A 13158-nucleotide genomic window follows, 5' to 3' on the forward strand; every position below is an offset into this window, starting at 1 on the left:
CGACTGAACTGAACCGATGATGAGTGTCATGAAGTGTTTTAAAATATAGGTTTTATTATTATTCAAGTATGGCAAGCCCACAGACCAGAGAAGACTAATATTGACAAGAGGGTTTATTACACTGAACAATCTCAATAGAAAGGGGTATTCCACACTATGGGGTGGGAGCACCTGGGGAAGCACTGGAGTGGGGCAGGGTGGGATGAACCATAGGCAAGAGCTTGCTGTGGTTTTCATGGGAAAGTCAGACAGGGTCGGCAGGTTTAGGATTGGCTAGTTTGAGTAATTCCAGCTGCTCTGGGCATAGGAACTGGGCCTCATTGTCTAATACGTGGCCCTGGGGTGATTATAGCAAGGACAATGGCCAGAGGCTGAGGGCCTCAAAAGGAGGCAGGTGGAGTGTGAGTCAGGGTGGGTTGGTTTGCATGTGAAAGGCATGCTTTCCGATGAGTCACGTACCATCTGGAGGAACTGGCTGACCTCGGAAGGGACAGAGGGACAGTCCCTCCAGGGTCAGCAAGGCCCCAGATGTCGAAGCACCAGACAGAAAATAAGGAAGCACAGCTGGACTTACCAGGTGGTCCAGTGGTTAAAAATCCACCTGCCAATGTAGGGGATATGGGTTCAACCCCTGGTCGGGGAGGATCCACATGCCTCTGGCAACTAAGGCCGTGAGCCACAACTACAGAGCCTGCCCAGTAGAGCCCATGCTCCACGACAAGAGAAACCACCACAACGAGGAGTGCATGCCCCGCAACTCGAGAGTGGCCCCTGCTCGCCGCAGCTGGACAAAGCCCGAGTACAGCAACAAAGACTCAGTGCAGCCAAAAAGAAATAAATTAATTTTAAACCTGGTTAATACAGAAGCAGCCCAGAGGGCAGACTGGGGGGTCTGACCCATCAGGAGATGAAGAGGCTGCCCTGAAATTCTCCAAAATATGGGAAATGCAAAGCCCTTAGGCTGCCTTCCCACAGCCTCAGCTCCACATGTGGACTCAAAAGACAGGACAGGTCACACCCGTTCCCAGCGAGCCACGTGGTCGGGAACTCAGGAGACACTCACACAGCCACCCTGGAGCTGTTCCCTTTGCTCCCCTCCTCTCCCAGGTGACAGCTCAGGTATGAGAAAGGGACTCAGTGGGGACTGGGTCGTCCTGTCTCAGAGGCTGCAGACCCAGAGGGGCCAACATGTCTTAGAGCAGCAGCCTCACGGGCTTCGTTTCCAAGAATGACCACACAGAGAAAAGCCCAAAGCGCTGGCTTCCCTCCAGGTGTCACAGTTCACTGACAGAACTTCCAGCCCAGATTCCATTTACCAGTGGCTCAGGGGTCATTTCAACTGTAAGCAGTGTTACCTGGTCAAATAGCTGACAGTCTACCTTTATCTGGTTTCCACACAGCCCAAAGGTTAGTCCTTTATCCACAGAGAGATGGGCGGAAATTCACTACATGAAGAATTGGGGAAAGGGTGCCCAGGCAGTGGGAACCACACGTACAAAGGCCCTGAGGTAGGAGGATGCTTGAGGAACTGAAAGGAGACTGGTGTGGCTGGAGGAAAGGAAAGGAGGTGTGAAGGAAGCATGTGATGTAATTAGACAGAAGAGGTCTCAGGGTCAGATCACACAAGGTCTTACAGAAATAACCAAGAAGGTGAGAGTGCAGTATGAGCAACTATGAGAAACGTGATGAATGAGTGTGCTTGGGGGCGCAGATGAGAGTTCAGTGACGTGGCTCTCCTTGGCTGGGACGTCTGTGTGTAAATTGGGACAGGCTGGAAAGAGAGGAAAGGCCACGCCCCTCCCCCGGGGCTCACCTTTCTGTACACCAGGCCAATGATGGCTGTTCGCAGCCTCAACTGTAGCACCTTGAGTCTGTACATGTGCTGCTGCTCGAACAGCGTTTGCAGGCAGGCGGAGAGGAACATCAGCACGGCCAGGAGATAGCCCTTCCAGGCTGGGGTGTTGGGGTCCCCGATAAACTCCAGGAAGAGGCTTGCAGGAGGAGAAGGAGGGAGAAGTTGGTGAGAGAAGGTGCCCATGGCTACTGCCTCTGCCTAAGCCTGGCCAGGTCTGGAGGACCAGACAGTACTGGAGGGTCTTTTGTTTTTGCAAAAACGATTGCAACTATTTCTCCCACTGTCCATGCTCATTTCCACCATGACTTACATCTCCAATCAACAGGCAGAGTTTTTATCCCCACCTGTTATGGCTGAGTTGTGTCCCCCCAAAATGTATATGTTAAGGCCCTAACCCCCAGTGCCTCGGAATATGACCATGCATTTGATGACAGGGCCCTTAAAGAGGCGACTGAGTTCAAACAAGGCCGTTAGGAGGGGCCTGAATCCAGGACAACTGGTGTCCTTAGAAAAAGAGGAAATCTGGACACAGAAGGAGACCCCGGGGGTGCGTGTGTTCCAAGGAAAGACCATATGAGGATGCGGAGAGAAGGCAGCTGTGCACAAGGCAAAGAGAGGCCTCAGGGGAAACAACCTTGATCTTGAATTTCTAGCCTTCGGTGATGGGAAGACAAAAATGTCTGTTGTTTAAATGGGACCTAATTGAATTCAGAAGCTTTTGTACAGCAGAGGAAACCAGAAACAAAAATGAAGAGACTACCTCCAGACTGGGAGAAAATATCTGCAAACGATGTGACCAACAAGGGATTCATCTCCAGAATCCACAAACAGCTCCCACAGTTCAATATCAAAAAAACAAATAACCCAAATAAAAAATGGACAGAAGATCTAAATTGACATTTCTCCAAAGAGGACACATGGGTGGTCAAAATGCACATGAAAAGATGTTCAGCATTGCTAATTATTAGAGAAATGCAAATCCAAACTACAATGAGGGATCACTCCACACCGGTTAGACTTTGTTGTTGTGCAGTCGCTAAGTCATGTCCAATTCTGTGCGACCCCATGGACTGCAGCACACCAGGCTTCCCTGTCCATCACCAACTCCCAGAGCTTGCTCAAACTCATGTCCATTGGGTTGGTGATGCCATTCAACCATCTCATCCTCTGGTCAGAATGGCCATCACCAAAATGTCTACAAACAATAAATGCTGGAGAGGGTGTGAAGAGAAAGAGATCCCTCCTACACTGTTGCTGGGAATGTAAATTGTTGTAGCCACTATAGAGAACAGTATGTGAGAGGGGTAGGAATGTGAGAGAAAGTCGCTCAGTCATGTCTGACTATTTGAGGCACCATGGATTATACAGTCCTTGGAATTCTGGATTCATGGATTATACAGTCCATGGCCAGAATACTGGAGTGGGTAGCCCTTCTCTTCTCCAGGGCATCTTCCCAACCAAGGGATCGAACCCAGGTCTCCCACATTTCAGGAGGATTCTTTACTAGCTGAGCCACAAGGGAAGCCCAAGAATACTGGAGTGGGTAGCCTATCCCTTTTCTCGGGGAAGAGAACAGTATGGAAGTTCCTTAAAAAAACTAAAAATAGAACTACCATATGATCCTGCAATCCCACTCCTGGGTATATCCAGAGAAAATTATAATTCAAAAAGATGTGTGTGCGTGTGCTCAGTCGCTCAGTCGTGTCAGACTCTTTGAGGTACCAGGGACTGTAGCCTGCCAGCCTCTTCTCTACATGGAATTTTCCAGGCAAGAATACGGGAGTTGCGTACCATTTCCTACTACAGGGGATCCTCCCAACCCAGGTATTGAACCCTCATTTCTTGTGTCTCCTGCCTTGGCAGGATGATTCTTTACCACTAACACCATCCCAAAATATACATGCACCCTAATGTCCATTGTTCCACCCTAATGTGGAAGCAACCTAGGGTCCATCAACAGATGAACAGATTAAAGAGATGGATACTACTCAGCCATAAAAACGAATGAAATAATGCTATTTGCAGCAACATGGATGGACCTGGAGATTATCACACAGTGAAGTAAGACAAAGATAAATACATGATATCACTTACATGTGGAACAAAAAAAAATCATACAAATGAACTTACAAAACAGTAATAGACTCACAGACATAGAAGACAAACTCAAAGTTACCAAAGGGGAGGAATAAATTAAGAGTTTGGGATTAACTATTATAAAATAGTAATAACCAACAAGGATCCACTGTACAGAATAGGGAACTGCACTCAATAGTTTATAATAACCTCTAAGAGAAAAGAATCTGATGAAACGGAATCACTTAGCTGTACATCTGAAACACAGCATTATAAATCAACTAAACTTCAATTTTACAAAAAAGAAAAGAAAGAAACGACAGTAGAAAAGATAAGCACCGGGAAAACGATTTCTGCTCAAGACACCCAGGCTGTAGTCCTTTGCTACGGCAGCTTGAGCAAAGTTACAGGCCACCCCTTGAATCTGGGCTGGCTGTACAACCAGCTTTGGCTTCAGGAGAAAAGGGCTTTGTCTAGAGACCCTGCCAAGCAGCCCTGCAAACGAGCTGGAAATCAGCCTTTTGAGGGTGACAGACCATCAGGGGAGAGACGAGATGTCCCAGCTGAGACCACCTTGGTGACTGCAGACACACGACTGAACCCTCCAAGGCTGCGCCCAGCATGAACTGATGCCCCACACCATCACAGCCAAGGAAGCGGTTTGAAGCCCCTCACTTTTGGGGACTTTTGTGGTACAGTGAAAGCAAAGTGATGCAGTCAGCCCAAATTCATTCATTTTCTCTCCCCGAGGGAAACGGGAGTCACTTTTTCATTTATTTCTGTTCTTCCTCAGCACCCTTTTCATCCACCCTCAGTGCCTTGAGCGCCAGAGGTCCAGGCAGGGGTGGAAGGAGGGTTGAAGGCCCTCCAGGTCCTGGAAGGACACCGTTCGGGGACCACCAGCCTCAACAAAGCACCCAAGGCCTGGACCCACCTGAGGAGCTTGGGCACCGTGAACCTGAAGACATCACTGACGATGAGGCTGAGGGTCCCCAGGAGGAAGGCGGAGCGGCCCACCTGCCAGATGGCCCTCAGCAGCGGGCCCCTCTTCCCCCGCTGTCGCGGCAAGAGGGTCTCCGTCTCTGGGGCCTCCTTGTTACGGCTTCCTTTCCTTTTAAATGCTGTCGCCTTGGTGTGCCTTAGGGGAGAGAAGACATCAGCTCTGGGCCCTTTTAATAGACTGAAGGTTTTTGTCCCCACCTCCATCCCGCCCACCACCCAAATTCATGTTGAATCTAATTTCCAGTGTGATGGTATTAGGGGGTGAGACCTCTGGGAGGTGATTAGGTCATGTGGGTGCAGCCCTCATGAGTAGGATTAGTGACCTTAAGAAAAAGACCCCAGAGAGCTCCCTCGGGTGTTACCCCATTTCACAGATGAGGAAACTGAGGCTCAGAAGGTAAAGCTGGGGAAGGATGCACGGTTGAGAAATAAAAGGGTTGGGATTCAATCCCAACCTTCAGAGCACTTTCTGATCCCTTAGGCAGCCCACCCCAGCCAGCCCTGAGGTGGTTTAGAACTGGTTGAGGACCAGTTCAGAATCACTGCTGAGGTCTGAGCCTGGCACCCCTGGTCTGAGTGAAACCACAGATGTAAGCTCAGGCAGCTGTGATGTCTAAGATCCCAGGCCCTGGGTTATCAGGGAAAGGTTCGGGGGAAGAAGTGACAGGAGGATCGGGGAGGCCCGAGGGCCCTTCCAGAGGCAGGCTTTGGCCGTAGGGAGAGCCTGGCAGCCATGTGGTTGCTGTGTGGCCTTGGGCAGGCTGCTCGCCTCCCTGTGCCTCTGTATCCTCATGCAAAGATGGAGCTGGCCCTACTCTGGGTCCCTTCCAGCTCTGACAGCCTATGAGATTATCAGAACTTCAGTGGTGCTGAGAGCTGGGACCTGGGGCCAGGCACTAGGATCAGTCCTTCACACACATAAGCTCATCAACTCCCCTCAACCTCCCTGCCCCCTGGGTGTCACAGGATCCCCATTTGACCTCAGAGAAGACTGAGGCTCTGAGAGGTGGTGACAGGTGCCTGAGGTCACACATGGAGGACAGAGCAGGGATTTGAGCCTAGAATTTTTTTGGAAGATTTTTTTTTTTATGTAGATAATTTTTAAAGGCTTTATTGAATTTGTTACAACATTGTTTCATGTTTTGGTTTTTTCTCTGTGAGGCACCTGGGATATTAGCTCCCTGGGCAGGGATTGAACGTGCATCCTCTACATTGGAAGGTGGAAGTCTTAACCACTGGACCACCAGGGAAGTCCTGAACCCAGACCTTGATTCACAGTTCACACAGAGCCCCCTCTCTCACCAAAAAGTTAAAAAGAAAAAAGCCCTTGATGAGTGTAGGTTCCCAAGCCCTCACAAACAAAGTCAAGGTCTTGCCCCTTCCGGCTTGACCTGGCTTGTGGTTTAGCTTGGCATCTCTGGTAAGCTGTGGCTTGGCCTCCATCATGAGCTGGGCATGGCCTGCCACTCACATTTGGATACTTGGGTCTTGAATGCCAAAAGGATATTACCTTCTTATAAAGGCCATCCCTGCCCACTCCTGCCCACCGGCTGGAATAATTTCATTCATCACCCTCAGAGCCATGCTGTCTCCAACTCCTTTTCTCATCTGTCTTGTTAGGACTCCAAGTGGGTAGACTATTTTTTTTTTTCCTGCATAAAATCCTTCAATGGTTTAATAAAATGTCTCCATTTCTAGACACAGTCTTGTGTGGCCTGGCCCCTGCCCACTTCCCTACTTCATCCTGGTCCTCTTTCCTGGGCTGGTTTTCTTTCTGCTCCTTGACACACCCACAGCTCACCTTTCTCAGGCCTTGGCACAAACTGCCCTTGATCTGGAATGTCTCTGCCCAGTTCTTCCCAAGGCTTGACTTCATTTTAGCATCACCTCCTCAAAGACACTTTCCCTGCTGGGAAACTGCAGTAGCCCTGTTTCCCCATACCAGACCCTTATTTCTGTCCCAGCATTGACTTCAACTTGCAAGTATCTGTCTTCTCCACCAAAAAATCAGCTTTCTGGCAAGAGAGGCCTCAGCTGACTTGTGTATGGCTGTATCCCCATCATCCAAACAGGGTTTGGCTGCCAGGCCCTCAGTCAAGCACCCACGGCCTGGGAATGGACTGACTTCTCCAGATTTCCTCCTGACACTCGACTTAACCCACTGGTTGCTTTTACTAGAATGCTGTGCAACTAGTCTCCTGGCCTGGTTTTTAACAGAGCCGAGTTTCCAGCTGTCCTGCAGAGCAAATGGCCCAGCCCTCTTCCACGTGAGTGAGTTTAAGGATCAGTGGCGTGCCTGGGCCTTTTTCTTTAGAGAGACAACTTGAGACATCCCCATTCCCTGCCCCGTCAATGTCAGCCTTTATACTCCCAGAGCCCAGCTAACGGGGTGAATACCCGTCCACCACAAGCTGGGCCTCCAGTCCCCCTTCCCCTCTCAAGAATCTTCTGAGCATCTCCTCCAGATGAAAAGTGTGAAAGTGTTAGCTTCTCAGTTGTGTGCAACTCCATGGACTGTTGGTCGCCAGGCTCCTCTGTCCATGGAATTCTCCAGGCAAGAATACTGGGGTGGGTAGCCATTCCCTTCTCCAAGGGACCTTCCCGACCCGGGGATTGAACCCAGGTCTCCTGCATAGCAGGCAGATTCTTTACTCTCTGAGCCACCAGGGAAGCCCCCCTCAGGATGAAGGGGAAGGACAAATCTCAACTAGCAGTCCTAGGACAACTTGGTATTTTTAGCACAAAAGGCTACAAGGAGCCAGTCATTACCACTTTGCTTGCAAAGAAATAAACAAATATTAGTTTACTACCTGTCTTGAAGCCTACCCCTACCCCAGCCTCTGAGGCCAGCAGTATTTCTAATTCAACCATTTTTCTAACCCTGCACTCACATCTCTACCCTGGTCATCCCTGTAGCCCCAAGATGTCACCTCTCCTTGGCCCCGGCACCCAGGGATCAAACCCAGGTCTCCTGCAATGAGGGCAGATTCTTTACTGTTTGAGCCAGCAGGGAAACCACTAGACTTGTTGGCTGGTCTTCCGTGTCTGGTCCCAAAGCGATTTAGTGCCAGCTCCAAAAATGACCACAGAGCAAGGAAGGGGGTGTGAGGGCCGGGTGTTGCTGGGGGATGTAAAAGGGAGGGGTAGAGGCTGTGGCAAACTGAAGCACACACGCCCTGTTCCACAGGGCAACCACTTCCCAGATCCACCCTCCCGTTGTCATGAGGGATACGACCTAACACTGCCATTCCACTTTAAGAGACACCCAAATTCCATATTTTTGTGACATCTCCAACAGCTTAAATGTTGGCAACTTACACAAAAAAAACAAAACAAAGCACAAACCTCAAACAACAGCACGATACATGCTGGCCAAACACACCTGTGACCCCGACTTGGCCAGCAGACGAATCGGTCTGTGACCTCTTAAGATGACGTCCTCGCCCTTCCCGCAAAGGTTGCAACATATTTTAGAAACAAAACCAAAGTTCTTTCCTATGTATAAGCAGTGAGCTCAGAAAATGCCTGAGCCAGATCTCTGTATAACCCTGCCACTCTGCTTTCTTACTGTCAGTTGTTCACAGATTCTCAAGCCGTTCTGGAGAATGCTTCTACTTCAGCTCTAATACTGGGTGACCATCATTCTTATGGTGGCAGGGGAGAGCAGAGCTGGGAGAGGATGGACAAGACCTCCAGGGCCCTTTGGGATGAACTCAAAACTCATTTAAGAGTGCAGGGGCAGTACAGCAAGATATGCCTGAGGTGAGAGAGAGCTGCTGTTTCGATCTGTCATATTATTTATCCCTTTTGGAAAACATACACCTTTCCTTCCGGGAGCAGCCCCTCCCCTCCCTGTGTGGCTCTGAAAGGACTGCCAATCACGTGGCCTGCCCTTCAGCCATGGGATTGGCTCCTGAGAGGCACATGACTCAGCCAGCCAATCAGAGTCCTTCCTTGAGTTTTTTTTTTTTTTTAGGTGGATGGTGAGGAAGTGGGTGTTGAGTTGGCGTAGTATGGGACAGGCCTTATGGAGAGACCAGTGTCGGACAATAGTGAACATCACGCAAGTTCTGAATCCAGCTACACCTGAGGCCAGACCCACCTTCTCAGCTATATGAGCCAGTAGGCTCTGTCTCTCTCTGTCTCCTCCTAATGTGTGGGATTTAGCCATCGATAAGTCCTAGAGTATGCAAGGGAAACTTCTCAGTCCTGCCACAGAGCTACTTTTGTCTGTGCCCTGAAACATCAAGCTCCAGTGAGGTCAAGCGACTTGTCCAAGGTCATCAACCACTCGACGGCAGGGCTACATTTAACCCAGGCTTAATTATACCTATTTGAGAACTTATTTCTCGGGGACTCAGCCCAGAGTAGGGGCGGGGTTTGTGGGACCAAGGGCTTTGCTGACCAGCTTCGGGCTAAGCGCCCACCTTCCACACACTCACCGCTGGGTGGCGCTGCGGTTCCTTGTCCATTCCTTTTCAAGCTGGGAAACCAGTTCTTCAGAGGAGTTTTTGCTCCCAAGTGACCAGAGGTCTTTTGGCCCCAGTGGCCTCCGGTAGCCCTTCCAGACCAACCTATAAAAGAGGGTCACCACAGCCAGCCCTTCCCGCGTCCACCTCTGCAGTGCCCTGGTTTGGTAGCTGTGTGATCCCTGGTAAGTTGTTTGCCTCTCTGCACCTGCGCTGGCCCCTCGGTACAAGGAAAGCAATTTATCTAACAGTGGTGAACTCCGGGAGTTGGTGATGGACAGGGAGGTCTGGCGTGCTGCGATTCATGGGGTCGCAAGGAGTCAGACACGACTGAACGACTGAACGACTGAACTGAACTGAACAGTGGTAGGCGCTTCCCAGTCTACAAAGATTATCATTTAATTCTCACATGAGCCTATATGATAGATTACTATTGACCCATTTTACAGATGAGGAAGAAAACAGAGGCTCAGAGAGATTAAGTGACTTAACCAAGGAGTAACCTGTAACAGGGGAAATAAATAAGCCTCCCTAGGAGTCAGAAGTCCAGAGTTGAAAACTGTTATAGTGGAGGAAACTTGAACTTCTCCCCATTCTCCTCCTGGTTCACTGCTCCAGCCACCTGGCCTCAGGACCTTTGCACATGCATGTCCCTCTGTTTAAAACTCTTTCCCTGCCACTTCTCACTTGTCTTTCATCTCTGGCTTGGACATGATTTCCTTAAAAGCCCACTTGATGACCCCCACACCTGAGTCCAGGTAGATTCCCCACTGCAAGATCCCATAGTTTCCTGAGCTGTTTCTTTCTAATGCTTGCTGCGATGACCACTGTTTACTTTTTTTGGTCGGATTATTTATTTAGTCTTTCTCCTCCATTAGCGATAAGTTTCATGGAGACAAAGATTCTCCCTCTTCTATCACCACCTCCCAGCTCAGGGCATGTGTGTGCATGGGTGCTAAGTCGCTTCAGTTGTGTTCGACTCTTCTGTGACCCCTGGACTGTAGCCTGCCAGGCTCCCCTGTCCATGGGATTTTCCAGGCAAGAATGCTGGATTGGGTTGCCAGGGAATCTTCCTGACCCAGGGATCAAATCTGCGTCTCTTATGTTGGCCTGCATTGGCAGATGGGTTCTTTACCACGGGCTCCGGGCACAAGATTTGTCAAATAAAATCACCACTTTTCAGTGCTGTGACCTTGGGCAAGTCACTTGCCAACAATGAACCTCAGTTTTCTCACCTTAAAATGAGAATGTTTTCTCATGCTTGGGACTGGTATATGAGATGACTGTAGTTGGTGCACTGTTGAAGGAGGTTATCTAGAGGATGTGGCCAATGGTGCACCTATGACCTGGACCCGGGCAATCTGAGCTCCTCCCTCCCCTGTGCTTGGAACGTACGTTCTGCCCACTGTTCCCACATTAGGAGCTACTTTGAGAGTAAGTGTTAGACTATCTGGATGATGTACATGTTTGAACCCCGTTAAGGCTTCTCTGTAAACTCTAGGGAGTCCAGTGAGATGTACTCAGCTTGCAGGGCCCAAGACAGGCCTCGTATGTAAGATCCCTGGCTTGTTGTTAACCCTGCCTCCTTCCAGCCTGGAGTGGCTGCCTCTTTCTTCTGTCTCTCCTTGCCCTTGGTTAACTGAGGCCAGTTTTCAAACCAACATGCATACACAAGAAATTAACTTCCCTGGTGGTTAGGAATTTAGGAATCCACCTTCCAATGCAGAAGAAATGAGTTTGAGCCCTGGTCAGGGGACTAAGATCCCATATGCCTTGGGGCAAATAAGCCAGCAGGCCATAAAGAAAAGAAATTAACCACTGCAGACTTCCACAGCAGGAATGGTTTTTTTTTTTTCCTTTTAGGTCTCTCATCTTTCTTGTGACACCAAGGAGGCCTTGTTTGGAGCTGGTCTTGAGCTCCTTTTTGAGACTTTTCAAGTTCCCTTTTCTAATACAGAGTAAACTCAGGCAAGCAACAGTTTGAATCCAGAAATTATTCATAATATTTGTTTTTCACTGAAACTACTTTTAGCATTCTACATGGCAAGGGATTCTAGATTTTTGTGATCTTGGTAGTGATAGGAAGTTTCCCTTATAACAGGTTACTAAAGTAGAGAAAGGAGACGGAAATGGAAACCCACTCCAGTATTCTTGCCTGGAGAATCCCATGGACAGAGGAGCCTGGTGGGCTACAGTCCATGGGGTCACAAAGTCAGACACAACTGAGCGACTAAGCACACACACAAAATAGAGAAAGCAAATTAATCCAAAGAAAGAACATTAAGTAAATTGAGTATAAGTGATACCCAAATAAGGCAAAAAGCTTGAGGAATGGCCCATAAATGCCTGCATTTGGTAAACAGTGGGCTAGATTCTCTTCAGAGATGTTTAGCAAACTTCCAGGCTCTTTTCACCAATTCCATACCCTCCACCAACTCCATGCCCTCCACCAATTCCATTCCCTCGGAGTAGTCTTCGTTGTTGTTTAGCCGCTTAGTCATGTCCAACCCTTTGTGACCCCATGGACTGTAGCCCTTTAGGCTCCTCTTGTCCAGGGGATTCTCCAGGCAAGAATACTAGAGTGGGTTGCCATTCCCTTCTCCAGGGGATCCTCCCAACCGAGGGATCGAACCTGTCAGCCGCACTGCAGGAAGATTCTTTACCATCTGAGCCACCTGGGAAACCCTCAGAGTAGTCTGCTGCTGCTGCTGCTAAGTCGCTTCAGTTGTGTCTGACTCTGTGCGACTCCATAGATGGCAGCCCCCCAGGCTCCCCCATCCCTGGGATTATCCAGGCAAGAACACTGGAGTGGGTTGCCATTTCCTTCTTCAACTGACATGAAAGTGAAAAGTGAAAGTGAAGTCGCTCAGTCGTGTCCGACTCTCAGTCGTGTCCGACTCGTAGTGACCCCACGGACTGCAGCCTACCAGGCTCCTCTGTCCATGGGATTTTCCAGGCAAGAGTACTATAGTGGGGTGCCATTGCCTTCTCCACAGAGTAGTCTATCCTTCATTTATTTAACAACCACTTTATATAAAACTTTTTATGGGCCAGATTCTAAGTGCTTCAGAAACCTCATTTCATTTAATCCTCAAAACCCTGTGAGGTAGATGCTATTATGATCCTCATTTGACAAGTGCAGAGACTGCAGCACAGAGAGGTTAAGTAGCTTGCCCAAGGTCACACAGCCAGGAAGTGGTGGAGACGGAATTCAAGTATGATCTGATGGCAGTGTGGTCAAGAGAGGGTCCAGGAGGTAGGTACCTCCTCCATGCCTGGTGTGCTAACCCTGGAGAAACATCTTCTCCACCAGCCTGGGAGCCTCTAGTGAGTAAAGATTTGGTCTTTTGCCTCCTCACCCTTGGTGTTTAGCAGATAGTAGGTGCTTATTAAATACCTACTATGTTGGTGGAAGGACTAGATAGAGATATGATTTTATTGAGTGCCTTCTATATACAAGCACTAAGTACTTTACATTTAATGAAGGTAGAGTTGTTCCCATTTTACAGAGGGGAAAACTCAGACTAAATGCTTGTGATGTGGCCAGCTAAGAGACAGAGCCAGGACTCCAATCTCACTCCAGTGAGTGAGTAGCAATGGGATATGGATGGTGGACACACTAAAATCCCAGCACCCAGGCTGGGATGGAGAAAGCCTGGCTGACTTTGGTAGGCTTGGGGAAATCTCCTTGGGAAAGAGCTGTGGTAACAAACAAGAGTGGCACATGTAGGTGGGGGGGGGGCACCCCCCACCCCC

General features: G+C 49.2%; 1 protein-coding gene across 1 annotated transcript in view; it reads right to left on the bottom strand.

Moving 5' to 3' along the window:
* The window catches only part of ABCC6 (ATP-binding cassette, sub-family C (CFTR/MRP), member 6), a 68921-nt gene that overhangs the window by 45043 nt on the left and 10720 nt on the right, over positions 1-13158 (bottom strand). Inside the window, 3 exon segments of the mRNA XM_010839910.1 lie at positions 1814-1991; positions 4866-5069; positions 9376-9507. Of these exon segments, the coding sequence (XP_010838212.1) occupies positions 1814-1991; positions 4866-5069; positions 9376-9507 (514 nt within the window).

The sequence above is a fragment of the Bison bison genome, unplaced genomic scaffold (genome assembly GCF_000754665.1).
Source record: "Bison bison bison isolate TAMUID 2011002044 unplaced genomic scaffold, Bison_UMD1.0 scf7180017864135, whole genome shotgun sequence".
NCBI classification, from domain to species: Eukaryota; Metazoa; Chordata; class Mammalia; order Artiodactyla; family Bovidae; genus Bison; species Bison bison.